At 35.3% G+C, this 27265-nt stretch overlaps 2 protein-coding genes and 1 long non-coding RNA gene across 3 annotated transcripts in view; 1 reads left to right on the top strand and 2 right to left on the bottom strand.

The window, feature by feature from the left end:
• Window positions 1-16302, top strand: part of ppp3r1a (protein phosphatase 3, regulatory subunit B, alpha a) — a 41401-nt gene extending 25099 nt beyond the window's left edge. The window contains exons 3-6 of the mRNA XM_082153796.1: window positions 1-5; window positions 10997-11056; window positions 11139-11323; window positions 13735-16302. The exon at window positions 1-5 is cut by the window's left edge and continues 172 nt beyond it. Of these exons, the coding sequence (XP_082009922.1) occupies window positions 1-5; window positions 10997-11056; window positions 11139-11323; window positions 13735-13782 (298 nt within the window). The 3' untranslated portion in view covers window positions 13783-16302. The remainder of the gene's footprint in view (window positions 6-10996; window positions 11057-11138; window positions 11324-13734) is intronic.
• On the bottom strand, window positions 8201-10990 carry LOC309486482. Its single transcript, XR_014201561.1, has 2 exons — window positions 10167-10990; window positions 8201-10077 (listed from the first exon to the last, which is right to left on the bottom strand). It is a non-coding gene; the product is annotated as an uncharacterized lncRNA (long non-coding RNA).
• Window positions 16303-16326: 24 nt separating the features above from the next.
• Window positions 16327-27202, bottom strand: pno1 (partner of NOB1 homolog). Its single transcript, XM_082153791.1, has 7 exons — window positions 26908-27202; window positions 25443-25592; window positions 22076-22159; window positions 18815-18875; window positions 18625-18742; window positions 18450-18520; window positions 16327-16522 (listed from the first exon to the last, which is right to left on the bottom strand). The coding sequence occupies exons 1-7, from the start codon at window positions 27103-27105 to the stop codon at window positions 16455-16457; spliced, it is 750 nt and encodes a 249-aa protein (XP_082009917.1). The 5' UTR covers window positions 27106-27202; the 3' UTR covers window positions 16327-16454.
• Between the last annotated feature and the right edge of the window lie 63 nt (window positions 27203-27265).

Genomic DNA, 27265 nt, shown 5'->3' with positions numbered 1-27265 from the left:
CAAAGGTGAGGCGTCCATTACACAAACGAGAAACCATTCGATCGCACGATAAACTAAATGCATTGTTTATTTAAAAGTGGAAACCTGTTGCTCATAGGTTAAATGAATCTCGTGAAAACATGCAGGTCACGTTTCTATGGAAGCTTGTTTCCGCCACAGAATAAAACATTTTAAAAGATAATTGTGACTTTTTATCTCACAATTGCGTGATATAAAGTCAGAATTGCGTGATATAAAGTCAGAATTGCGAGATATAAAGTCAGAATTGCGAGATATAAAGTCAGAATTGCGAGATATAAAGTCAGAATTGCGAGATATAAAGTCAGAATTGCGAGATATAAAGTCAGAATTGCGAGATATAAAGTCAGAATTGCGACATATAAAGTCAGAATTGCGAGACATAAAGTAAGGATTGCGAGAAATAAAGTAAGGATTGCGAGAAATAAAGTAAGGATTGCGAGAAATAAAGTAAGGATTGCGAGATATAAAGTCAGAATTGCGAGATATAAAGTCAGAATTGCGAGATATAAAGTCAGAATTGCGAGATATAAAGTCAGAATTGCGAGATATAAAGTCAGAATTGCGAGATATAAAGTCAGAATTGCGAGATAAAAAGTCAGAATTGCGAGTTATAAAGTCAGAATTGCCAGATATAGAATTGCGAGATATAAAGTCAGAATTAAAGTCAGAATTGCGAGATGTAAAGTCAGAATTGCGAGATATAAAGTCAGAATTGTGAGTTATAAATTCAGAATTCCATTTTATAAAGTCAGAATTGCCAGATATAGAATTGCGAGATATAAAGTCAGATTTAAAGTCAGAATTGCGATATCTAAAGTCAGAATTGCGAGATATAAAGTCAGAATTGTGAGTTATAAATTCAGAATTCCATTTTATAAAGTCAGAATTGCGAGATATAAAGTCAGAATTGCGAGACATAAAGTCAGAATTGCGAGACATAAAGTCAGAATTGCGAGACATAAAGTCAGAATTGCGAGACATAAAGTAAGAATTGCGAGAAATAAAGTAAGGATTGCGAGATATAAAGTCAGAATTGCGAGATATAAAGTCAGAATTGCGAGATATAAAGTCAGAATTGCGAGATATAAAGTCAGAATTGCGAGATATAAAGTCAGAATTGCGAGTTATAAAGTCAGAATTGCCAAATATAGAATTGCGAGATATAAAGTCAGAATTAAAGTCAGAATTGCGAGATATAGAATTGCGAGATATAAAGTCAGAATTGCGAGATGTAAAGTCAGAATTGCGAGATGTAAAGTCAGAATTGTGAGTTATAAAGTCAGAATTTCGAGATATAAATTCAGAATTCCATTTTATAAAGTCAGAATTGCGAGATATAAAGTCAGAATTGCGAGATATAAAGTCAGAATTGCGAGATATAAAGTCAGAATTGCGAGATATAAAGTCAGAATTGCGAGTTATAAAGTCAGAATTGCCAGATATAGAATTGTGAGATATAAAGTCAGAATTAAAGTCAGAATTGCGAGATATTGAATTGCGAGATGTAAAGTCAGAATTGCGAGATTTAAAGTCAGAATTGCGAGATTTAAAGTCAGAATTGCGAGATTTAAAGTCAGAATTGCGAGATATAAAGTCAGAATTGCGAGTTATAAAGTCAGAATTGCCAGATTTAAAGTCAGAATTGCGAGTTATAAAGTCAGAATTGCCAGATATAGAATTGCGAGATATAAAGTCAGAATTAAAGTCAGAATTGCGAGATATTGAATTGCAAGATATAAAGTCAGAATTGCGAGATATAAAGTCAGAATTGCGAGATATAAAGTCAGAATTGCGAGATATAAAGTCAGAATTGCGTGAAATAAAGTCAGAATTGCGAGATATAAAGTCAGAATTGCGTGTTATAAAGTCAGAATTGCGAGATATAAAGTCAGAATTGCGTGAAATAAAGTCAGAATTGCGTGATATTGCGAGTTATAAAGTCAGAATTGCCAGATATAGAATTGCGAGATATAAAGTCAGAATTAAAGTCAGAATTGCGAGATATAGAATTGCGAGATATAAAGTCAGAATTGCGAGATGTAAAGTCAGAATTGCGAGATGTAAAGTCAGAATTGCGAGATATAAAGTCAGAATTGTGAGTTATAAAGTCAGAAATTTCGAGATATAAAGTCAGAATTCCATTTTATAAAGTCAGAATTGCGAGATATAAAGTCAGAATTGCGAGATATAAAGTCAGAATTGCGAGATATAAAGTCAGAATTGCGAGATATAAAGTCAGAATTGCGAGTTATAAAGTCAGAATTGCCAGATATAGAATTGCGATATAAAGTCAGAATTAAAGTCAGAATTGCGAGATATAGAATTGCGAGATGTAAAGTCAGAATTGCGAGATTTAAAGTCAGAATTGCGAGATGTAAAGTCAGAATTGCGAGATATAAAGTCAGAATTGTGAGTTATAAATTCAGAATTCCATTTTATAAAGTCAGAATTGCGAGATATAAAGTCAGAATTGCGAGATATAAAGTCAGAATTGCGAGTTATAAAGTCAGAATTGCCAAATATAGAATTGCGAGATATAAAGTCAGAATTAAAGTCAGAATTGCGAGATATAGAATTGCGAGATATAAAGTCAGAATTGCGAGATATAAAGTCAGAATTGTGAGTTATAAAGTCAGAATTGCGAGATATAAAGTCAGAATTGCGAGATTTAAAGTCAGAATTGCGAGTTATAAAGTCAGAATTGCGAGATATAAAGTCAGAATTAAAGTCAGAATTGCGAGATATAGAATTGCGAGATGTAAAGTCAGAATTGCGAGATATAAAGTCAGAATTTCGAGATATAAATTCAGAATTCCATTTTATAAAGTCAGAATTGCGAGATATAAAGTCAGAATTGCGAGATATAAAGTCAGAATTGCGAGTTATAAAGTCAGAATTGCAAGATATAGAATTGTGAGATATAAAGTCAGAATTAAAGTCAGAATTGCGAGATATTGAATTGCGAGATGTAAAGTCAGAATTGCGAGATATAAAGTCAGAATTGCGAGATATAAAGTCAGAATTGCGAGATATAAAGTCAGAATTGCGAGTTATAAAGTCAGAATTGCCAGATATAAAGTCAGAATTGCGAGTTATAAAGTCAGAATTGCCAGATATAGAATTGCCAGATATAAAGTCAGAATTAAAGTCAGAATTGCGAGATATTGAATTGCGAGATATAAAGTCAGAATTGCGAGATATAAAGTCAGAATTGCGAGATGTAAAGTCAGAATTGCAAGATATAAAGTCAGAATTGCGAGATGTAAAGTCAGAATTGCGAGATGTAAAGTCAGAATTGCGAGATATAAAGTCAGAATTGCGTGAAATAAAGTCAGAATTGCGAGATATAAAGTCAGAATTGCGTGTTATAAAGTCAGAATTGCGTGATATAAAGTCAGAATTGCGAGATATAAAGTCAGAATTGCGTGAAATAAAGTCAGAATTGCGTGATATTGCGAGTTATAAAGTCAGAATTGCCAGATATAGAATTGCCAGATATAAAGTCAGAATTAAAGTCAGAATTGCGAGATATAAAGTCAGAATTGCGAGATATAAAGTCAGAATTGCGAGATGTAAAGTCAGAATTGCGAGATATAAAGTCAGAATTTCGAGATATAAAGTCAGAATTCCATTTTATAAAGTCAGAATTGCGAGATATAAAGTCAGAATTGCGAGATATAAAGTCAGAATTGCGAGTTATAAAGTCAGAATTGCCAGATATAGAATTGTGAGATATAAAGTCAGAATTAAAGTCAGAATTGCGAGATATTGAATTGCGAGATATAAAGTCAGAATTGCGAGATGTAAAGTCAGAATTGCGAGATGTAAAGTCAGAATTGCGAGATGTAAAGTCAGAATTGCGAGATATAAAGTCAGAATTGCGAGTTATAAAGTCAGAATTGCCAGATATAAAGTCAGAATTGCGAGTTATAAAGTCAGAATTGCCAGATATAGAATTGCGAGATATAAAGTCAGAATTAAAGTCATAATTGCAAGATATTGAATTGCGAGATATAAAGTCAGAATTGCGAGATATAAAGTCAGAATTGCGAGATGTAAAGTCAGAATTGCAAGATATAAAGTCAGAATTGCGAGATGTAAAGTCAGAATTGCGAGATATAAAGTCAGAATTGCGAGATATAAAGTCAGAATTGCGAGATATAAAGTCAGAATTGTGTGATATAAAGTCAGAATTGCGAGATATAAAGTCAGAATTGCGAGATATAAAGTCAGAATTGCGAGATATAAAGTCAGAATTGCGTGTTATAAAGTCAGAATTGCGTTATATAAAGTCAGAATTGCGAGATATAAAGTCAGAATTGCGTGATATTGCGAGTTATAAAGTCAGAATTGCCAGATATAGAATTGCGAGATATAAAGTCAGAATTAAAGTCAGAATTGCGAGATATAGAATTGCGAGATATAAAGTCAGAATTGCGAGATATAAAGTCAGAATTGCGAGATGTAAAGTCAGAATTGCGAGATATAAAGTCAGAATTGTGAGTTATAAAGTCAGAATTTCGAGATATAAAGTCAGAATTCCATTTTATAAAGTCAGAATTGCGAGATATAAAGTCAGAATTGCGAGATATAAAGTCAGAATTGCGAGATATAAAGTCAGAATTGCGAGATATAAAGTCAGAATTGCGAGTTATAAAGTCAGAATTGCCAGATATAGAATTGTGAGATATAAAGTCAGAATTAAAGTCAGAATTGCGAGATATTGAATTGCGAGATGTAAAGTCAGAATTGCGAGATATAAAGTCAGAATTGCGAGATGTAAAGTCAGAATTGCGAGATGTAAAGTCAGAATTGCGAGATATAAAGTCAGAATTGCGAGATATAAAGTCAGAATTGCGAGATATAAAGTCAGAATTGTGTGATATAAAGTCAGAATTGCGAGTTATAAAGTCAGAATTGCCAGATATAGAATTGCCAGATATAAAGTCAGAATTAAAGTCAGAATTGCCAGATATAGAATTGCGAGATATAAAGTCAGAATTAAAGTCAGAATTGCGAGATGTAAAGTCAGAATTGCGAGATATAAAGTCAGAATTGTGTGATATAAAGTCAGAATTGCGAGATATAAAGTCAGAATTAAAGTCAGAATTGCGAGATATTGAATTGCGAGATATACAGTCAGAATTGCGAGATGTAAAGTCAGAATTGCGAGATATAAAGTCAGAATTGCGAGATATAAAGTCAGAATTGCGAGTTATAAAGTCAGAATTGCGAGATATAAAGTCAGAATTGCGAGTTAAAAAAGTCAGAATTGCCAGATATAGAATTGCGAGATATAAAGTCAGAATTGCGAGATATTGAATTGCGAGATATAAAGTCAGAATTGTGAGATATAAAGTCAGAATTGCGAGATATGAAGTCAGAATTGCGAGATATAAAGTCAGAATTGTGTGATATAAAGTCAGAATTGCGAGATATAAAGTCAGAATTGTGTGAAATAAAGTCAGAATTGCGAGATATAAAGTCAGAATTGCGTGATATAAAGTCAGAATTGCGAGATATTGCGAGATATAAAGTCAGAATTGCGTGAAATAAAGTCAGAATTGCGTGATATTGCGAGATATAAAGTCAGAATTGTGTGAAATAAAGTCAGAATTGCGATATATAAAGTCAGAATTGCGTGAAATAAAGTCAGAATTGCGTGATATAAAGTCAGAATTGCGAGATATAAAGTCAGAATTGTGTGATATAAAGTCAGAATTGCGAGATATAAAGTCAGAATTGCGAGATATAAAGTCAGAATTGCGAGATATAAAGTCAGAATTGCGTGATATAAAGTCAGAATTGCGTGATATAAAGTCAGAATTGCGAGATATAAAGTCAGAATTGCGAGATATAAAGTCAGAATTGCGTGTTATAAAGTCAGAATTTTGTCATATAAAGTCAGAATTGCGTGATATAAAGTCAGAATTGCGTGATATAAAGTCAGAATTGCGAGATATAAAGTCAGAATTGTGTGATATAAAGTCAGAATTGCGAGATATAAAGTCAGAATTGCGAGATATAAAGTCAGAATTGTGTGATATAAAGTCGGAATTGCGAGATATAAAGTCAGAATTGCGAGATATAAAGTCAGAATTGCGAGATGTAAAGTCAGAATTGCGAGATATAAAGTCAGAATTGCGAGATATAAAGTCAGAATTGCGAGATATAAAGTCAGAATTGCGAGTTATAAAGTCAGAATTGCCAGATATAGAATTGCGAGATATAAAGTCAGAATTAAAGTCAGAATTGCGAGATATAGAATTGCGAGATATAAAGTCAGAATTGCGAGATGTAAAGTCAGAATTGCGAGATGTAAAGTCAGAATTGCGAGATGTAAAGTCAGAATTGCGAGATATAAAGTCAGAATTGCGAGATATAAAGTCAAAATTGCGTGAAATAAAGTCAGAATTGCGAGATATAAAGTCAGAATTGCGTGTTATAAAGTCAGAATTGCGTGAAATAAAGTCAGAATTGCGTGATATAAAGTCAGAATTGTGTGATATAAAGTCAGAATTGTGTGAAATAAAGTCAGAATTGCGAGATATAAAGTCAGAATTGCGTGATATAAAGTCAGAATTGCGTGATATAAAGTCAGAATTGCGAGATATAAAGTCAGAATTGTGTGATATAAAGTCAGAATTGCGAGATATAAAGTCAGAATTGCGAGATATAAAGTCAGAATTGTGTGATATAAAGTCGGAATTGCGAGATATAAAGTCAGAATTGCGAGATGTAAAGTCAGAATTGCGAGATATAAAGTCAGAATTGCGTGATATAAAGTCAGAATTGCATGATATAAAGTCAGAATTGCGAGATATTGCGTGATATAAAGTCAGAATTGCGAGATACAAAGTCAGAATTGCGAGATCTAAAGTCAGAATTGCGTGTTATAAAGTCAGAATTGCGAGATGTAAAGTCAGAATTGCGAGATGTAAAGTCAGAATTGCGAGATATAAAGTCAGAATTGTGTGATATAAAGTCGGAATTGCGAGATATAAAGTCAGAATTGCGAGATATAAAGTCAGAATTGCGAGATATAAAGTCAGAATTGCGAGATATAAAGTCAGAATTGCATGATATAAAGTCAGAATTGCGTGATATAAAGTCAGAATTGCGAGATATTGCGTGATATAAAGTCAGAATTGCGAGATCTAAAGTCAGAATTGCGTGTTATAAAGTCAGAATTGCGAGATGTAAAGTCAGAATTGCGAGATGTAAAGTCAGAATTGCGAGATATAAAGTCAGAATTGTGTGATACAAAGTCAGAATTGCGAGATATAAAGTCAGAATTGCGTGAAATAAAGTCAGAATTGCGTGTTATAAAGTCAGAATTGCGTGTTATAAAGTCAGAATTGCGTGTTATAAAGTCAGAATTGCGTGTTATAAAGTCAGAATTGCGTGTTATAAAGTCAGAATTGCGTGTTATAAAGTCAGAATTGCGTGTTATAAAGTCAGAATTGCGTGATATAAAGTCAGAATTGCGAGATATTGCGAGATATAAAGTCAGAATTGCGTGAAATAAAGTCAGAATTGCGAGATATAATAAAGTCAGAATTGTGTGAAATAAAGTCAGAATTGCGAGATATAAAGTCAGAATTGCGTGAAATAAAGTTAGAATTGCGTGATATAAAGTCAGAATTGCGCGATATAAAGTCAGAATTGCGTGATATAAAGTCAGAATTGCGAGATATAAAGTCAGAATTGTGTGATATAAAGTCAGAATTGTGTGAAATAAAGTCAGAATTGCGAGATATAAAGTCAGAATTGCGTGAAATAAAGTCAGAATTGCGAGATATAAAGTCAGAATTGCGAGATATAAAGTCAGAATTGCGAGATATAAAGTCAGAATTGCGTGATATAAAGTCAGAATTGCGAGATATAAAGTCAGAATTGCGAGATATAAAGTCAGAATTGCGTGATAAAAAGTCACAATTACCTTTTTTATTTTTTATTCTGTGGCGGAAACAAGCTTCCATACATTTCACCCCAGAAAAAAATTAAACAAATATTTATTTTGTGTTCATTAAGCCAATTTTAGGATTTTTTTATTATTTTTGCATTGTGATGTTTCCATGACAACTAAACACATTTAAACTATTTTACATGATTCTCTGTGTTTTCACAGGTGATTTGGACTAGATTCTCTTTACAGTATTATAGTAAAAAGAGAAGATTAATGCAACACATTTTGTTTAATTTAAACCAGCATAAAGGCAATACAACAAATACATATTACATTTAATAATTATTTAAATAATGTATTTTTCTCTTTACAGTACATACATTTATTCATTTAGCAGATTGCATTTATCCAAAGTGACTTACAATCGAGGGTAATAGGATTGAGAGTTTTGCATCAAAATAATACGAATTAGGGAATTATTTTATTTTATATTGTCATGAAAATGTCGCAGAAATCCAGATTTTTCTTAAAATAGGCTTTATTTTTGTTGTGGCATATATACATTTTTATTGTGCGCTGAAATATGACAAGTTTAGTAGAATGAACGCATGATGCCGTGTTATGATTTTAATGCATTGCATTTTGAATCGAAGAATTTGTCTTTTTTCTGAGAATATTGCACGCAAAAATGTGTGTTTGTCCTCAAACTGTGAAATACTTCAGCAAATGAGCTTAAAGTAGCTCAGACCTGTTGCATCACAGTCTGAAAAGAAGCCCTTTATGTCCTTTGCCAAGAACATTCACATTCTTTCACATTGATCTAGAGCTGCACGATTCTGGATGAATTGAGCATCACGAGTTTGTTGGATCATGATTCTGAACAGATATAACTAAACAAAATAGCATGTCATTTACTAGAGGTTCTGACAAAATGTTAATTGCTGCAGTCGTAATTTGAATGTAAAAAAAATAAAAATTTGTTTTATTGATTTAGTGAATGATTCAATGACTCACTAATAAAGACTTCACTCCTTTCATTACTGAATGCATCACCCTTCGTTCCAGTGTTCATACTATCCATCCTTGTCCCAAACCATAGTGTTGAAGAGAGTACGCCAGAAGTCCCCTGATGGTCTACTATTTCCAGTAGATTTTCCAAGTGTGGACCCGTGCTCACTATAACGGCTAATATTGCCCACAACCCACTGCGCTTTAGAGCTCAGAACTACAAAAATGAATAAATAAGTGTTAAAAACTACAAACATGGCAATGTGAGCTACCGACGGTTAAATTGAGTGGTTTAGATAAAGGGGTTTGACTGACTAATAATCAAAATGTAACCTTATAAAACATATTTATTCGATGTTATCCACATTATATTAAATCTGCAACAACAATGTAAACTTTTAAAAACATCCATTTGGCCATTCAAATTTAAATTATTTATCATTATACAAACACATGAGGAGAATCTTTGCATGAAAGAGCCGTGACTGACAGATCAACGTGCAAATACATTTCTCTCCATTACAGTAGGAAATTAAATGAATTGTGGAGGATATTGACTGTGATAAGATGATTGACAGGCCAGTTTACGTAACAGGAACGGGTGTAACTATGCAACAGAGCGTCCGTTAAAGAAACTATTTTTTGACGTGATAGTATGTCCCGACTCCCAAAGCTTGTCTGCTCTTCTGCTACACACTCAAAAGTATCTAGTTTTTCTCCACAAAAAGACATGTAGTATAAATAGGCGAATTCAGACGCATTATCAGTGTTTTTGAACGAATATCTTGAGTGAATGATTCAATGACTCACTCATAAAGACTTCACTTGTTTCATCAATGAATCAGCATTTTTGAACAAATCTCTAGAGTGAATGATTCAATGACTCACTCATAAAGACTTCACTCGTTTCATCAATGGATGAATCAGCATTTTTGAACAAATCTCTAGAGTGAATGATTCAATGACTCACTCATAAAGACTTCACTTGTTTCATCAATGAATCAGCATTTTTGAACAAATCTCTAGAGTGAATGATTCAATGACTCACTCATAAAGACTTCACTCGTTTCATCAATGGATGAATCAGCATTTTTTAACAAATCTCTTGAGTGAATGATTCAATGACTCACTCATAAAGACTTCATTTGTTTCATCAATGGATGAATCAGCATTTTATGAACAAATCTCTTGAGTGAATGATTCAATGACTCACTCATAAAGACTTAACTCGTTTCATCAATGGATGAATCAGCATTTTTGAACAAATCTCTAGAGTGAATGATTCAATGACTCACTCAAAGACTTCACTTGTTTCATTAATGGATGAATCAGCATTTTTGAACAAATCTCTTGAGTGAATGATTCAATGACTCACTCAAAGACTTAACTCGTTTCATCAATGGATGAATCAACATTTTTGAACAAATCTCTTTAGTGAATGATTCAATGACTCACTCAAAGACTTCACTTGTTTCATTAATGGATGAATCAGCATTTTTGAACAAATCTCTTTAGTGAATGATTCAATGATAAATACATTTTTAACAGTCACTTGTCGCCACCTACTGGTGTAACAATATAATTGGCAATCCTGATTTGAAGTGCCAAGTTACTCTTAAAAGGTGATTTACTGTGTTTTGATCACTACTGTTTATATCTGAACTATACAGTAATTCTGTGATTTAATATGAATGATTGTAACACAGAAATAATGCTACTGTGTGTTGAAAATAAGCTGTTTCATATATATATATATTCATGACAACGACTCTGAATGTTCGCTGTGATCGGACTTGTCAAAGGTTTAATAGACATAGAGCCGGATCTCTGTCATTTAGGAATAAGATCGCGAGTGTGTTTGAATCAAGATCGTTATCTTTTCACGATTAATCGTGCAGCTCTACACTCTTGATTTGTATCAAATTATCTCTTTACTATCAGCTCAGAGCTCATCAGTCGCTTTTAATACAATGTGCATTCTTTATCACCGTAACATTCCAGCAATAACATCTGTCAGTTACAGGATTAATAATCTCTGGTGTTGTTTGGTCTCTGTAGAGTTCATCGAGGGCGTCTCTCAGTTCAGTGTGAAGGGTGATAAGGAAATGAAGCTTCGCTGTGAGTATGAAAGCACTTCACATCTCTTCTGTATATCGTCACGTCAAACAATAACTGACCGGTGCCGTATTTCTGGAGCCAGTCGCTTTTAGGATCTACGACATGGACAAGGATGGCTACATCTCCAACGGGGAGCTGTTCCAGGTGTTGAAGATGATGGTGGGCAACAACCTGAAGGACACGCAGCTGCAGCAGATCGTGGACAAGACCATCATCAACGCAGACAAGGATGGCGATGGGAGGATATCCTTCGAGGAATTCTGCGCTGTGAGAAAACTTTCAGTGTCTATTCGTTGAGCTTAATCTAGCCTAAGTCTCGCTAGATATTCTGGCTGCCCATTAAAATGTATGTACAGTATATATTTTGAACAATTTGTTTGTAAACTCAAAAAAGATTTGCATGTGAAAAAAGTCTTGGAATTGCGAGAAATAATAGTTTATATATATATTAGGGATGCACCGAATCCAGATTTTTGGGGAATACCGAATCCACTGTTTAAGATTCTGACGAATCCGAAACCGAATACCGAATCCTACTCCCATCCTCAGTCCATTAACACAGTAAACACATTAATGAAGTAAACAACGTCCACAGCAGTGTATTTTTATTTTTATTTTAACTGTAAAAAAAAAAAGAAATGGCAACATTATGCCAGGATGTCAAGTGGGAAAAACTATTTTGACAATTACCATTTTAGCAAAGCTGGTAATGGTCGTCTGGTTAACACAAGTGTTTAACTGTGACTGTCCTTCCTTTGCCATTCCTGAAGTTTGTCTGTAGATTCCTTCATGCACAACTCGTATTCTTTCGGATGTTTCATATGCAGATGTTTTAACAGCAGCGATGTTGTGTATTGTTTAGGGTCCTTGCCGCCACGAGACAAATCGGCATTGCAAATCGAACATGTAGCTCGTCTTGAATCGCCTTCTTTTGACTGAAATTTCTGCCAAAAAACACTTTCTGCTTACGAGTTCCATTTTCACTTTCTCACAGCCGACTGCACTCGAACGATCCACCTACGTAAACACCTGCCCGTAATCAACGGCGGCATGACGTCGACCAGCGTAGTGCAAGCCTAGGGTCCGGTTCGGTGGGAAAAAATGTAAGCTTCGGCAGAAACTGAATCCTGTCAAAAAGCCCAATATTCGGTCGAATCCGAAGCCGATATATATATATTTCGTTCTCTCATAGTAGTAAATAATGGCCATGTTGAACTAATTTGTTCCCTCGTTTTGATTTAACTAAAGAAATGTAATTATGCACTAAAAACAGACGTTTTTCCTTTGCGTTTTTCCCGTTCCCGTTCACACAGATCTGCAAAAGCCACTAAAATCGCTGTATTCTGCTGCCAAGCCAGTAGATGGCGATGTCACTTTATAAAAACATCACCGTTTCCACAGAGACGATAACAGTATCGTTTTCAAAAACTTGCACTTTAAATCCCGTTTTCAAAGTTTGCGTTTGCGTTGTCGTGTAAATGAACGGTCAAAACATATAAAAAGCTTTCCGTTTTTGTTCGTTGAGCTTAATCTAGCCTAAGTCTGGTGAGATATTCTGGCTGCACATTAAAATTAATGTGTATATATATTTAAACAATTTGTTTGTATAAATCTTTTATTATAATTTTTATTTATTTATAAGTATAAACTCTAAATAGAATTGCGAGAGTCTCCGAATTGCGAGAAATAATTGTATATATCTCGCAATTCTGACTTTATAAAACGCAATTTCTAGTTTATATCTACGGAGCCCCGAACATAACTTGGACAAAAATTATATATCGTTCATTCGTTCATTTAGTAGATCATGGCCACGTTGAATTAATTTGTTCCCTCATTTTTATTCAACTAAAACGAGGGAATTAATTATGATAATGTGGCCACGATTTACTTAAAACAAGGAAACGAGTTAGTAAAACGCACTGACGTATTAGTAAATCATGGACGAATTATTCATGGCCACGACATACATAGTAGTTTTTGTCTGAACGTTATGAAATTTTATTAACAATGTTTCTTTCGGTTTCTCCTTTTGGATTTTATATAGCCTAATTAGAGGTGTAGCCTTTGTCATTATTAATGTAAATACTCTTAAATGAGTTGTTTTAAGGGCATTTACATGACAACGATGTACTATAAACTGAATTCCTTTGCGTCTTTCACGTACAGACAACAACGTTTCAGAACATTCCCATTTATAACACAGATCCGCGAAAACGACTAAAATCTCTGTATTCTGCTGTCAGGCCAGTAGATGGCGAAGTTACATTGTAAAAACGTCATCGTAGTTTTCAGGATATTCACGTTTTGTAGTTTTCACGAAGACGATAACAGTATCGTTTAAAAAAAAACTTGAACTTTGAATCCCGTTTTCAAAAGTTTACGTTGTTGTGTAAATGAACGGTCAAAACGCATTTCAGTTGAAAACAGTGTTGTGTAAACTGTGCCAAATGCCATACTTGCGTGTTTTGTAAGCCTGAGGAAGATCGATTGATCGATTGACGTACTGTGCGGGACGTTTACATTCCTCCGGGTTCATATTGAATGTTTATCGGACGCACCTACGAATGATTAAAGTGCATGAGGCTCTAAAGATTATATTTTAGCAGCAGGTATAGTGGAATAAATGTTTAGAATGATGTAAATCTCTTCATGAACACTCTTGTTTCACGCTGCAGGTTGTGGGAGGTCTCGATATACACAAGAAGATGGTGGTGGATGTGTGAGCGAGCTCGTCTCTCTCCACCGTCTCCGCTTTCCTCTCATCTCTGACGATCTGCTCAAGATATCCAGCAAATGCTCTCTGTGTATTTCAATGGAAGTATTTAAGCCACTTTTGTCAAATAGAAGCCTTGTCAAGCCAACGTGTGAGTGTTATTGAACTCCAATCTGCTCAATAACCTGCTGTAGCACTTTATGGGCTTACGGACACTGAAAGAGCATGTCAGGTAAAGAGGAAAGAGCATTGGCTTGTCCATATTTATTTCGTTTTTTTTTTTTATGCTTCTTTTTTTAATATTTATTTTGTTTCATCTTTTTTTTCCTTTTTTTAATTAAGTATAATATAAATAAGTATATGTAGGGTATGACGTGCCAAGCAGAACATACAGAACAAACAAGCTTGTTCCATTGCATGACGTAAAGATGCAATGTTTGCTTTTTTTCCTGTTACGCTTTGTGATATACTCTATTTCTATCATTCTAGCATTTTGGATTTTAGCATCTAACCATGTTTAATACCTGTTTTTTGTATTAATCGTGATATAATGTTTATGTATAAATGTTTATATTGTTGGAAAGTGCATCTTCATGTCTGATTCGTTGAGACAGTCTGACAGAAACTTACCGAGAAACAAAACACGATTTGGTTCAAGTGATGAATTTGTGTGTCCGTATGAGGATCCCAGCATACGGCGGTCACAAATAGTGTTCGGACACTAAAGTCACAATAACGATGAATGTCACGGCAATAGAAAACTCAATGTCAAAGCAAGAATCATCTGCGAGATCTTCCCTCAGCATTACCTTCAGTTTTCTGAGCCATGTCACATTAAGTGTGCAGAACTCAGAAACCCTCGTTTATAGCGACACCGGTGGCCGTTACGTGAACTGCAGTCAGAAACGTATTGCTAACGAGACTGAACATCAGTCAAGGCCCCGAAGTTCTTTTGCTTAGAAGTAAAAAGTTGTAGTAAATACCTTTGCAACGATAAACTCTTAATGAACATCCTGAAGTAGATGAATATGTGCTGGTCTTTCCTCTCAATAACAAATTAAAGACAAATTAAAATGACGCAATGAGAAAACATCAGGTCAGAGAGCATCTGATCATCGAGATGTGGATGTGTACACCGGCATTATGTCCACAGATGAGCTCATGATATCTGGATCATAAAGTCTATTTGAGATTATAGACTTTAGTTTGAATTAATCGATTTTCTTTGCATGCCACACTAACATTACAGTACAGAACGGCTCTTTTGGCTTCCTGAACATCGTATAAGCATTCGTTTAATGTCATTGAACGCGTGTAAACGTCACATCCTTTTGATTTTCCCGGCAAAAACGATAGTCCTTCGCATCAAATCTACAGGCTTTCATTGGAAGTCTGAGAAGGTCTCGCTTTTTTAGGTTTCGTTACAAGCCGTTCACACGTTGGCAATAAAAAAAGCGAGTAATATATGAAAATCTTGGTAACACTTTACAATAAGGTTCATTAGCTAGCATGAATTAATAATGAACTGCACTTATACAACATCTATTATCTTTGTTAATTTCATTATTTACTAATACATTATAAAAGTCAAAAGTTGTGTTAGTTAACTTTGAACTAACGTGAACAGCTGTATTTTTATTAACTAAGATTAATAAAGATTAACAAATACATGTATTGCTCATGGTTAGTTCATGTTAGTTAATACATTAGCTAATGAACCTTATTGTAAAGTGTCACCAAAAATCTTATATATAGTTCAACCAACCAAAGTTACATCTACTGATCGAAACAGTTTATGTAAAATCTAACAAACCTATATTTGCTGGAAGGTTTTGCTTGCGATGACGCTTGCTTTGACATGTCATGTGACGTGTCTGAAGTGTCCGGCTCTCCTTGGGACCGTGTGTATCTGATGATCTACAAACACACGGATGATTTTCATGTCCATCTTTTGTATAAATGCAGCAGGATACCCTTGTGCTTTAGTAAACATGTGTATTACACAGTACATGAGCTGTAAAGCATCTAAAGATTTGGTATATAGTCAACAAGTTGTAAAGTAATTTCCTCTGAATGTTTACATGCATGACGGGAGAGCAGCTTCACCAAACTCATCTCTCGACATATCAGCCTATCTCTGACCATCCCGCTCACTTCTGCTGCGTTCTCTAGTTCCTCTCTGCATGTTTATCAGTTTAGCCTATGCGAACCGTTTACACGTCAGCTGTGAACGTTATCTCTAACATCAGAAGAGCCATGACCGCATTACAGATGTTGCCAAATTAGACAAACATGTCGTGTTCAGGACGCTCTCATCATCTGCCCTTTGTTTTGTAAATACACATCTTTTAAGAAACTCATGCTTTAAGAAAATAACTTTTGCTGAATGAAATGGGTATCTCGTACACATAAAGGCACAATAAACACGTCAGTTATGGGATGTCTTCTGCATGCTGCATCAAACTAACTTCTATGGGATATATGGACTACTTGATGATACTATATGAAACAATAAACATTTAAAACTTGACTACTGAATGGATCCACACGCGTCTCATTTTCATGATGTGTTTATTCTCTGAGGGATCAGTAACGCCGGTCCGTCGGCGCTCGTTCATCGTCCGACTCGTGGATGTAAATCTGCAGATCCTGGATCAGTTCATGAGCAGTTATTGAGGGACTTTAAAACCTCTCGGCCGAGCGACTCGCCACGGAGCGGATGTTGCTGTAAACCTTCGATGGTGGACTCCCTGTGGAAGTTAAAGAGCATCACAATTATCAGAATAAATAAATAAATAAAAGTGCTCCTATGATGCTTATTTTATATGACCAACAATATGAGCAGGGTTTGAAATTAACTTTCACACACCGGCCAATTTGGCTACAAAATGTTTAAGTTACTGGCCATTCAGAACTTGTTCTAGCCAGAAATGAACCAGATTAACTACAATCACACACATAATAAAATTTGGATTTCATACATTCATTTCTTATTCAAACACAATCCTGTCATCCAGCATCTCCTCTCTTCATCTTTCATCCTCATCACCAAAAATGTGTTTTAGATGGACTGATCAATACAAAAGAACATCAAAACAATTTAGGATGTTGGAAAATAACATCATTTTTCTATTAACCAAATGCTTTTTAATCTTCGCTGTTGCTTCAATGCAAATGAACAAGCGTGCCGTTATTTTTTGTGTAGTGACGTGTGTTCGAGTAATCCAGATATGAGCAGATTCTGCCCAATACGCTGTGTTTAATATATCATGATGACTCACGAGTATTTGTGCTAAATCTGCACAGATGTGTTTTACACGAACTTCCCGAGCAAAGCGGGTAAACAATAGTAACCCGCCAAACTGGCTCGTGATTTGACAGCGTAACACACCACAGGTGATCTTTACCCGCATTTGTCGGGTGTTCATTTGAACCCTGTATTATTATGACCGTATGTCTAAAAAGTTTCAGAGATAAATGGAGTTTTTCTCTTAAAAGAAAGAAGTGATTCTGAACTGAAAGCAACATAGTTTTGTAGGTTTGTAACTAATTTGCATAATACCAGCCTCTGGTCTTGATTGGCTGAACGGTATGGGATGAATATATAGTATCAAAATGATTGACACGTGCAAGCACTATTATCCATGAACTTGATAAATGTTGCAGATGTTTTACTATCCACAACCAAATGCCTTTCAACTTCATTCAAAACTGAATGAATGTGCAGCAATTTGTACAAATAGAGACATAGTTGTTCATACAAAACCTCGATTTTGTATTAATGTAGATCAGAATATGAGCATGCAACAAAGAAGATGTGCATGTGTGGATCAGGTGACGCGCATTCATTGACTCGTTTCTGGGTCGATTTGATTTGATTCATTTGGATTTTGAGACTTTCATTTCGCCGCTTTAGCCTTGCACGATCCACACACACACACACACACACACACACACACACACACACACACACACACGTCTGAGAAATCCTGCTACCACTAGATGGCAGTAACTGCTAAAACAGACAACGGCACCGTAATCGAACTTCTTCCCCATTTCAGACGCTTAATGTGAGTGATGTTGAAGCACACAATATAGGCCTACCTTATTAATAAAGCATACTGTGTAGAAGCAAACAGATTTCACATTAAGCTTATTTTTATTGCGCGTCGCGTTCATATATGCTATTGTCTGTGTAGTTTTTCTCCCATAGAGACTATTATTATAAAGAAAAGCTTAACGTTAATGCAGTGAGACGGCGAAATTAAAGCTCAGTAGCCTATACACCTTACTGAACATGCAGAACACTATTGCACGTTAAGCATTTTATAATGGTTTTCTATGGGTGTTCATCGTCTGATGTAATCTGTTTGCTTCTGCACAGTATAGATACTGTTCGTATCACTGTGATCAAGAGCTGAGATTCAGATATGATAATGAGTGTTTGCTTTCTGACCAATCAGAGCAGAGCAGCTCACAGAGAGGCGGGGCTTAGAGAGACTGAATCTTCAAACGAAGCGTTTCAGACACTGAGAGAAAAGAGCTGATGCTGCACTGGAGATTATGAGTTAAAGTGTTTAAGATACATGTAGAGCTGTTGTAGGAGACTGTAAAACAACATTAGGAGCCTTTAAAACAGCACAATAGAGGCACTATAAGCTTTAAACTTTCACTCACCGAGAATAAGGTTGCATATCGCTGTCCGTGCCATTTTAATATTCTGGAAAGATCCCAATATATGAACCTTCCTGTAAAGAAAAAATTATAATAATCAACTATACTATATATATATATATATATATATATATCTATATCTATCTATCATAGCAACATCATACTCCTGTGCACTCACGTGTCTGCGAGCACAATCCTGGTTTTTGTCACGTTCTCAATGGTAAACTTGGTTTTTCCTCCTTTCCCTGCTATCCTGCCGATGGCTCTGGATAAATGATCTCCTTTCAGGGGTTTGACTGCAGAAACACACACAAATCAGCCAAAAATACAACATCGCTCTTATAAAACGGCTCCGGTTCAGGACTCACCATCTGTGACATCAAATGTTTCCAAAAACAGCTCATCTAATCTGATCAGTGCGAGCGCGTCCTGCGGATTCACAGACAAGATCACGTTACATCATCATCACTGCACAACCTGGAATAATACCATCATTCACTAACAATAGCAGTAAACTCCTGACAGCACGGACTGGGTGACACGCCTCAATTTACTAGACTTAAAAACACTATTCAGCTTTTTTCACAAGTTTGTTGTCAATCAGAAAAAAAAACAAAAAAAAAACAAACTTATTTAGCAAAGACATTACATTGATCTAAAGTTTCTGTAAATTAGTCACTTTTGCTGTAAAAGTAATGATGCTAATTCAGCTTTGGTCACAGGAATAAATTAAATCGTACAATATATTCACATAGAAAACAGCCGTTTTACATTGCAACATTTCACAATATTAGTTTTAATTGTATTTTTAATAAATAAATAACTGCAGAAGAGCTGGTTAGGGCTCTGGGACTCCGCAGAAGAGTGTAATTGCACTGAAATATCCTAAAATTATGTAATTTACCAACCAAAGGAATCATCATCTAAATCTAACATAGCTGGCAAGTTGATTCAAAATGTTTAAAGTAAGAAATAAAGATGATAAACTACTGGTCAAAAGTTTTAGATCGGTAATATTTTTTTAATGTGTTTTAAAAGAAGTCTCTTCTGCTCACCAAGGCTGCATTTATTTGATAAAAAAAAAAAAAAAAAAAAGTATTATTGTGAGATATTATGACAATTTAAAATGACTGTTTTCTATTTTAATATATTTTAAAGTGTAATTTATTCCTGTGATCAAAGCTGAATGTTCAGCATCATTACTCCAGTCTTCAGTGTCACATGATCCTTCAGAAATCAGTATAATATGATGATTTGATGCTCAAGAAACATTTATGATTATTATCAGTGTTGAAGACAGTCGTGTGTAAAAGAATCAGAATTATTTGATGAATAGAAAGTTCAAAAGAACAGCATTTATTTAAAATAGAATATGTTCTAACATTATAAAAGTCTTTACTGTAACTTTTGATCAGTTTAACTCATCCTTGATGAATAAAAGTATTGATTTATTTCCCCCAAAATAAAAACCCCAAACTTTTGAACGGTCGTGTTTAATGTTACAAAAGCTTTAGATTTCAGAGAAATGCTGTTCTTTTGAACTTTCTATTCATCATAGCATCATGAATTAAAATGTTTTCAACATTGATAATAATCATAAATGTTTCAAATCATCATATTATACTGATTTCTGAAGGATCATGTGACACTGAAGACTGGAGTAATGATGCTGAAAATTCAGCTTTGATCACAGGAATAAATTACACTTTACTGTATATTCACATAGAAAACAGCTGATTTACATTGTAATAATATTTCACAATATTACTGTTTTTTTTTTTTTTTTTTATCAAATATAAATATACTTCTTTTAAAAACATAAAAAAATCTTACTGATCTAAAACTTTTGACCAGTAATATATATATATATATATATATATATATATATATATATATATATATATATATATATATATATATATATATAAAGCCACAGGAACACCTGTAACATTTTGAGTGATGACAAATAAATCGGTGAATAAGCATTTGCACTTGATTCATTAAAGCCACAGTCTGAACTGATCACAGAATCAAACGTACAAACTCCAACTGAGACTTTAATCAGTCTTAATATCCATAACCAATGACTGGGTCTTCTGGAAACATAAGGGCATAAATGTAAACGTTTTTTATTATTAAAATTAGTGCTGGGCAACGATTAATCACATCCAAGATAAAAGTTTATTATACTGTGTATGATTATTTTGTATAATACACACATGCAAGTATATATGTAAGAAAAGTGTGTTATTTATACATAAAATATTTATATATAATATAAATTATATATACAGAACATACATGCAAATATTTCTTAAACATATTCATGCATGTGTGTGTATTTATATATACAAAATAATTATACACAGTACACACATATATTATGTGTAAACACTTATGTATTTTGGATGTGATAAACACAGGGTTCCCACACCTCGTTCACTTCAAATTCAAGGACCTTTCAAGGACTTTCCAGGTCCAGTTCCCTCAAGCTCAAGGACTTGATGTGGGACACACGTCAGGAGAGAGCAAGGTTACACTGTGTTACCTTGTAAGAAACATCGTTACAGTTTTCATCTGTCAAACACAACTATACAAAAAAGCATTTATTTTTGGCCATATTACCCCTTTTCCACCAAAAAAGATCTGGTTCGGAACTGGTGCTGGTTCACAGCTGGTTCGGAACTTGCGAACCTTCTCAGAACCTGTTTGTTTTTCCACTGACTAGAGAGCCCAGCGAACGTCGTCGTTACGTCACTGTGTACGTCGCCATACGTCTGAGCTTTCCCAAAAACGCTTGCGCCAACTTCAAGCATAACAATTACAATGGCGGACTACATCGTCTTTCTGCAAATGTTTCTCCTGGCTTTGCGATCCTATATCGGGGTCAGAAGACGACGTTTAGAACACATTTGTGCTGCTCGTCTGGATTACTATAGACGGAGGTTACGTTCGAGAAGAAGTTCGACAATAACCCCGCCCCCAGCCCCCGACGTAGGCATGACGTGGTAAAAGAACGGTTCTAGTCCAGCAAAGAGTCTGTGCCGCTTTGGAACCAATTTTCCTGGTCGAGAACCGGTTCTTTGGCTGTCGAAACACAAAGAACTGGTTCACGAGTAAGCACCGGCTCCGAACCGGCACCAGCACTGCCTTGGTGGAAAAGGGGTATATGACAGAGATCTGATATTCTATTTGTTGTATTTCTGTTTTGCATAAAACTGAAGAATATTCGGTACATCCTGTACTGTATTCTACACTGATCTGATATGAACTGCATGGGTTTTATGAGAAGAGCTTAGGCCTATGTTTCACGGTGTGTCTGTGAAACGCTGAGGTACCGGCGTAGTAGTTTCGTGCGCATATGAACGTAATGGCAACGTACAACACAAGGTTACCTCACGCGGGAAACACTTCACGTAACGCCTAAATGCGCATAACTAATGCAAATCAAGCAAGCTAGTGCGCATAGGCCATGAAGTGTTGGCCAAATAACACATTAGCGGACCGGAGGGAATAGAGTTTTCCAGAAAACTTCTTGCACAAAATAAATTCAAGGCTTTCGAGGACCCGTGGGAACCCTGTTAATCGCTGCCCATCACAGTGAACAGAGGACCTGGAGTCACACACACCTCCACCTGAAAGCCTAAGACGAAGGCCTTGACGAAGTCTGCAGCTCTGGTCAGAGAACTGATGTCTTGAGTTTCTTTACACGTCTGGAAAACAAGAACAGTGGATGTTTTACTGCGGATCTGACAGCAAATGCATTTGTTTTACAAGCTTTTTAGGGATAGTTCAGCCTAAACTGAAAATCAAGTCATTATTTACTCACCCTGGTGATGTCGCCCTTCTTTAATGGACACAAAAGGAGAATTTTTTTTAAATGTCCGGCTCGCGCTCATCCTTATAATGCCAGTGAACAGCGACGCATGTAACACCGGATCATTCTGAGTAGGGCTGGGCGATAAAACGATAACGATATGTATCGCGATAGACACGTAATCAATATCAATAAAAAATGCGTTCGATAAAACGTTCGATAATTATTTATTTATTTTTTTCGTTGGAAGAAACCAGCAAAGCAAGTTTGATTGCATGAACAAAGGCACTCACTCTCTAGTAACTAGATAAAACAGAAAAAGTCAGCTCGCCTGACTTAAAGTCTGACCGTAGTCAGACCAATGTCGTCTGCAGATTATGCAAGACCGTCGTCAGTTTTTCTGTTATTCGCGTGCTTATGCGCTGTTCTAGCTAGTTTCTCAGCGCATACATGTGAAGCTCACATGCACTAAAAGCCTGTCTACCAGCGCCTGAATACTAAGTTATCTTTCGAGTCTTATTTTGCTAATACTGTTATACACACAAGGTTTACATAAACTAGTCGGATATGTCTAAAGTGAAAGCAAACTTGAGAAAATTGAGAGAAAATCTGCTTGTCAAATGCGTGTATAATAGACGCGTCGCGCGCAGCTCTTAAAGAGACAGTAGTAATAGTAAACACGCTGCCGCTTGTCCTTAAAGGGATAGTTCACCCAAAAATAAAAATTATCTCATTATTTACGCACTCTAATGTTGTTCCAAACCTGTATTAATTGCCTTCTAATATTTTCTAATATTAATATTTTGAAGAATGTGGGTATCCAAACAGTAGCTGGTCCCCATTGACTTCCATAGGAGGAAAAATATACTATGGAAGTCACTGGGGTATATCAACTGTTTGGTTACCCACATTCTTCCAAATAACTTTTATTTTCAACAGAAGAAAGAAACTTATTCGAGTTTAAAACAACGTGAGAGAGTAAATTATGAAAATTAGAATTTTTAGGAGAACTATCCCTTTAATGTTAATAAAACAACAAAATGTAAAGAGAAAATCACTCACTGCTCTTGACTAATAACTTTATTAATAGCTTTAATAAGTATCAATGTATAATTTATAGAAAATAGAAAGAAATAGATTTATATAATTTATAGAAAGAAATCGTAATATTATATTTTTGCCATATCGCCCACCCCTTTATAAAGCATTTCTTACGTATTCTTTAATTTTGCACCTTAATGTTAAGAGATAATTGTTAAGTGTTCATTGTGATTTTAGACTTTTGAGTTTTCCATGGTCGTGTTGACATTTCTGCCTTTTTAACTGATGGGATTATAATCAGAGGTAGGTTAAATTTAAAATAAAAAATCTTTAAATGTAATATATTTGTCTCCTGGACTGGTCCTTATTTTAAATATGTTATAAAAAAATTCAATAATTATCGATATCGACCGATATGAAACACTTATATCGTGATACAGTTTTCAGCCATATCGCCCAGCCCTAATTCTGAGACACTTTTACACCTGGTTTTAACCCTCTGGTGTTCTTCATGTGTCCGAAATATGACCGAATTTGTTTATTTCAATGAAATGATTGTACTATATTTTAGTTAGATTTTTTTTTTTATATATATTTTGAATTTTTAGGGGATTTTATAGCACTAAAATATATTTACGCTGTATTTTTAATCCATTTACTCACTTTTTGAGCATAGACCTGAAAATGTAATTTCCAACTTAAACTGTGGTGAATCTTGAATGCTTTAGAGCGACAAACTGAAGTTTGATCTCTTTTCAAAGACGACATTTGGCAGATTATTGCTGAAGTGAAAAAAGTTTCATAAAGTCAATTTAAAGTAACAGAATTTTACGTTTATTGTTATGAATGGCCCCACTGCCCTTGGGGGATTTTATCAAAAAGAGAAACAGCGTGACTAGTACCGGGTCAACTACTCAGGGGGATTGTGAAGTACACTTTAGAAAGTCTACTTTTGCACAAACGTCCTCTCTGTTAAAGGCTGCACAGAGTTGGAACGCTCTGCCAACAGTAATTAGAGCTAGCCCACTTTTGTTTCGCTTAAGAAACAGCTTAAAAGATGTCTGAACAACAATCAAAACCGAACATTAGGTAAGAACTATGCATAGGCACATTTATAACAAGCACTTTAGGATGTCTATGCTCAGGCACTTTAAAATACACACTTTAAACCATTATTATAACAAGCACTTTATTTAAGTTTATTACATGGCTTGGTTGAACTATAATGTTGAATGCGGTGAGTTATTTCTTGATAACCGCTGCTAAGTATAACACACTGTTGCCATGATAAACAGAGCGTTGCTATGGACGCACGATTCTAACCGTAGAGACGGAACGGACTATTTTCTTTAGCGGAAGCAATACAATCGTTTTTAAATCAAACTCCTTTTTAAATCAATATTTTGTGTCAAATTATTGATTTATTTGGTAGGTAGCCATGTAATAAGCGGGATAATGTAGTGCGAGGCGGTTGTTATAGTGAATACACCCCCGACAGGGTGATCACGACACCGACGCAAAGCAGAGCTTGAATGAGCCTGAAGGGGTTGTGTTCGCTATAACAACCGCCTCGACCTACATTATCCCTTACATAGGCACTTTGAACTCTTTAGAGCTCTATATGTCTGTTTAGTATTGCAGTTTTTTTTGTGTGTTTTTTTTACATGTCTGGGACTACGGATGGAAATTAGCATTGTGCTAAATCCAGCGTATTTACGTCAATTTATATTGCACGTTCATCAATATGCATTGTCCCATCCAAATAAATTAAAAATGCACAACATTTTTTTTGGAAATGTATATTTTCAAAAACACGTTTTACTCTAAAACCGTGTCAAAAATAGCAAGTGCCAAAACCTTTACCCAGTTTTGTTCCATTCCATTGAAAGCAAAAAAATATATACTGTATATAAAAAAACAAAGCCCCTGGTCGCTGTTCACTGCCGTTATACGGACGAGTGCGAGCAGGATTTTTTTTTTTTTTTTTTTTATCCTTTTGGGGTCCAAAAAAGACAGAATGGTGACAACACCAGAGTGCGTAAATGAAGACTTTATTTTCGTTTTAAAGTGAACTAAACCATTAAGGTGACAATTCTCAATCAAAACATAACCGATATTTGCTAATCGTCATCACTCACTTTAATCTCGACGTTTCTTGTTCTGAGATTGAACCGCACTTGAAGCAGCAGGTTCTCTACGATGGGTGTGTAGATCTTCATCCAGTTCTCTTTGAGAGGTGTGTATCGGTGAGCGGGAACAGACACTTTACGCATCTCATCCACACCTCCCTGAAACACACAACAGCGCGCTTCAGAGTGAGACGCAGACGGAAACACATTTCTTACACATAATGAATCATAACCAAGTCCGAAACTGTCATATTTATGAGATGAAATGTTGGATTTAAAGTCATATTTAAAGTTTGAGTTCACCCAAAAATGTATTATTCTCATGTCTTTCCAATGTGAAACCAAACCCGTCCAACCTTGGTTAGGTCCAACCAAACCCAACCTTTGTTCGTCTTCAAAACACAAATTTAGATATTTTTGATGAAACCTGAGATTATTTTTGTCCCTCCATTGACAGTCTACGCAACTACCGGTTTGATGCTAAAGTTCAGTAAGGTTTGTTCTCGTTGTTTATGTCCGCTGATCAATGATTATATGCGAGTAAAAGCCTAAATTTAATCTGTTTATCATATAAAGTGATCAAATCTCTTCAGAAAATTTGGACTAAACCGTTCTAAACCGTGGATTAGTTTTACGATCTCTTTATGAACTTATTGAAGTGTCAAAGCTGTAGTTGTGGAGCTGTCAATGGAGGGAGAGATGTCTCTCAGATTTCATTAAAAGTTCTTCATTTGTGTTTCAAAGATAAATGAAAGTCTTACAGGTTTGGAATGATGACAATTTTCATTTTTGGGTGAACTAAAACTTTATGACTATCATAATTTCGACTTTAATCATTAATATGAGACAATTTCGACTATTTTTGTCTTAATTATGATTTACAAAAGTATCCCTTTAAAAAATACATACATACATTAACTTTTTGAAGCGGCCAATGGAGTGTACAGAACCGGCTCGGATTAAATTAATAAAAAGATCTTCATTTGTGTTCCGAAAATGAATGAAAGTCTTACTGGTTTGGAAATTATGACAGCTGAAATTGTGGCATGAATTAATATATTTGGGCATAAATCATAAAGTCATAATTTTGGTCTTTTATCTCATAATTATGTCTTAGAATGTCTTCTATTCATGGGTTTCATCAGGTCCCTTTCCACAGGTGTATTAATCAAGCACAATGCAGTCTGCATTCATAATCTAGGTGCTTGATTTTATACACCTGTGGAAAGGGACCTGATGAAACCCATGAATAGGAATGTGAGGAGAGTGGGCGAAATGAATCAGTTATTGGGTCGAGAACCGCTTAGACCGAGTCAATCGTTCGGAACCCGTTCGATCACTTCATTAAAAAGATCCGACTCAAAAGATTCATTCGTTCACTGGTCAAGTATAGATTCATCGTGTCACAATTCCCAGTGTTTGGAATCAAGAACGACATATACACGGTGTTTACAGTGCTGGACACAGTAATTACCTTGAGCTGGTCCCCAGATAAGGCCGGGAACTGCGGTCTCTTGGCCGCCACTGAGTCCTCCTGCATGTTCACTTCAGACGAGTCTCGCTTGCGTTTATGACTCTTCTTCGACTTCACTTTCTGAAACGCGTCTGTGTTTCCATCACAGTCCATAACAGTAGAGCTCACCTCCGCTGTCGTGTTACTTACAGACTCCATCGTGAAACGAGGTTTTAAAAACGCACTTCAACAGAGATGTTTACCACGAACATGTGGCGATTGCCATGTTACACTCAAAGGACCTCATTGCTGCCCGAGCAGTGCCTAATGCGACTGCTTATTAAACGTTAAGCACTATACGTTTCCCTGTTAGCTGCCT

This window comes from Leuciscus leuciscus (genome assembly GCF_965113295.1).
Source record: "Leuciscus leuciscus genome assembly, chromosome: 22".
Taxonomy (NCBI): Eukaryota; Metazoa; Chordata; class Actinopteri; order Cypriniformes; family Leuciscidae; genus Leuciscus; species Leuciscus leuciscus.
The sequence above is the reverse complement of the archived record's forward strand: the minus strand, read 5'-3'. Positions and strand labels throughout refer to the sequence as shown.

Bases quoted from the DNA above. Each gene is read 5' to 3' on its own strand.
- pno1 (XM_082153791.1), bottom strand. From the start codon at position 27,105: ATGGAGTCTGTAAGTAACACGACAGCGGAGGTGAGCTCTACTGTTATG. The intron at 25,593-26,907 runs GTAATTACTGTG...TGTGTGTTTCAG, and splicing joins TATCTGGGGACCAGCTCAAG to GGAGGTGTGGATGAGATGCG. The intron at 18,876-22,075 runs GTGTGTGTGACT...GTGAATCCGCAG, and splicing joins TCTTAGGCTTTCAGGTGGAG to GACGCGCTCGCACTGATCAG.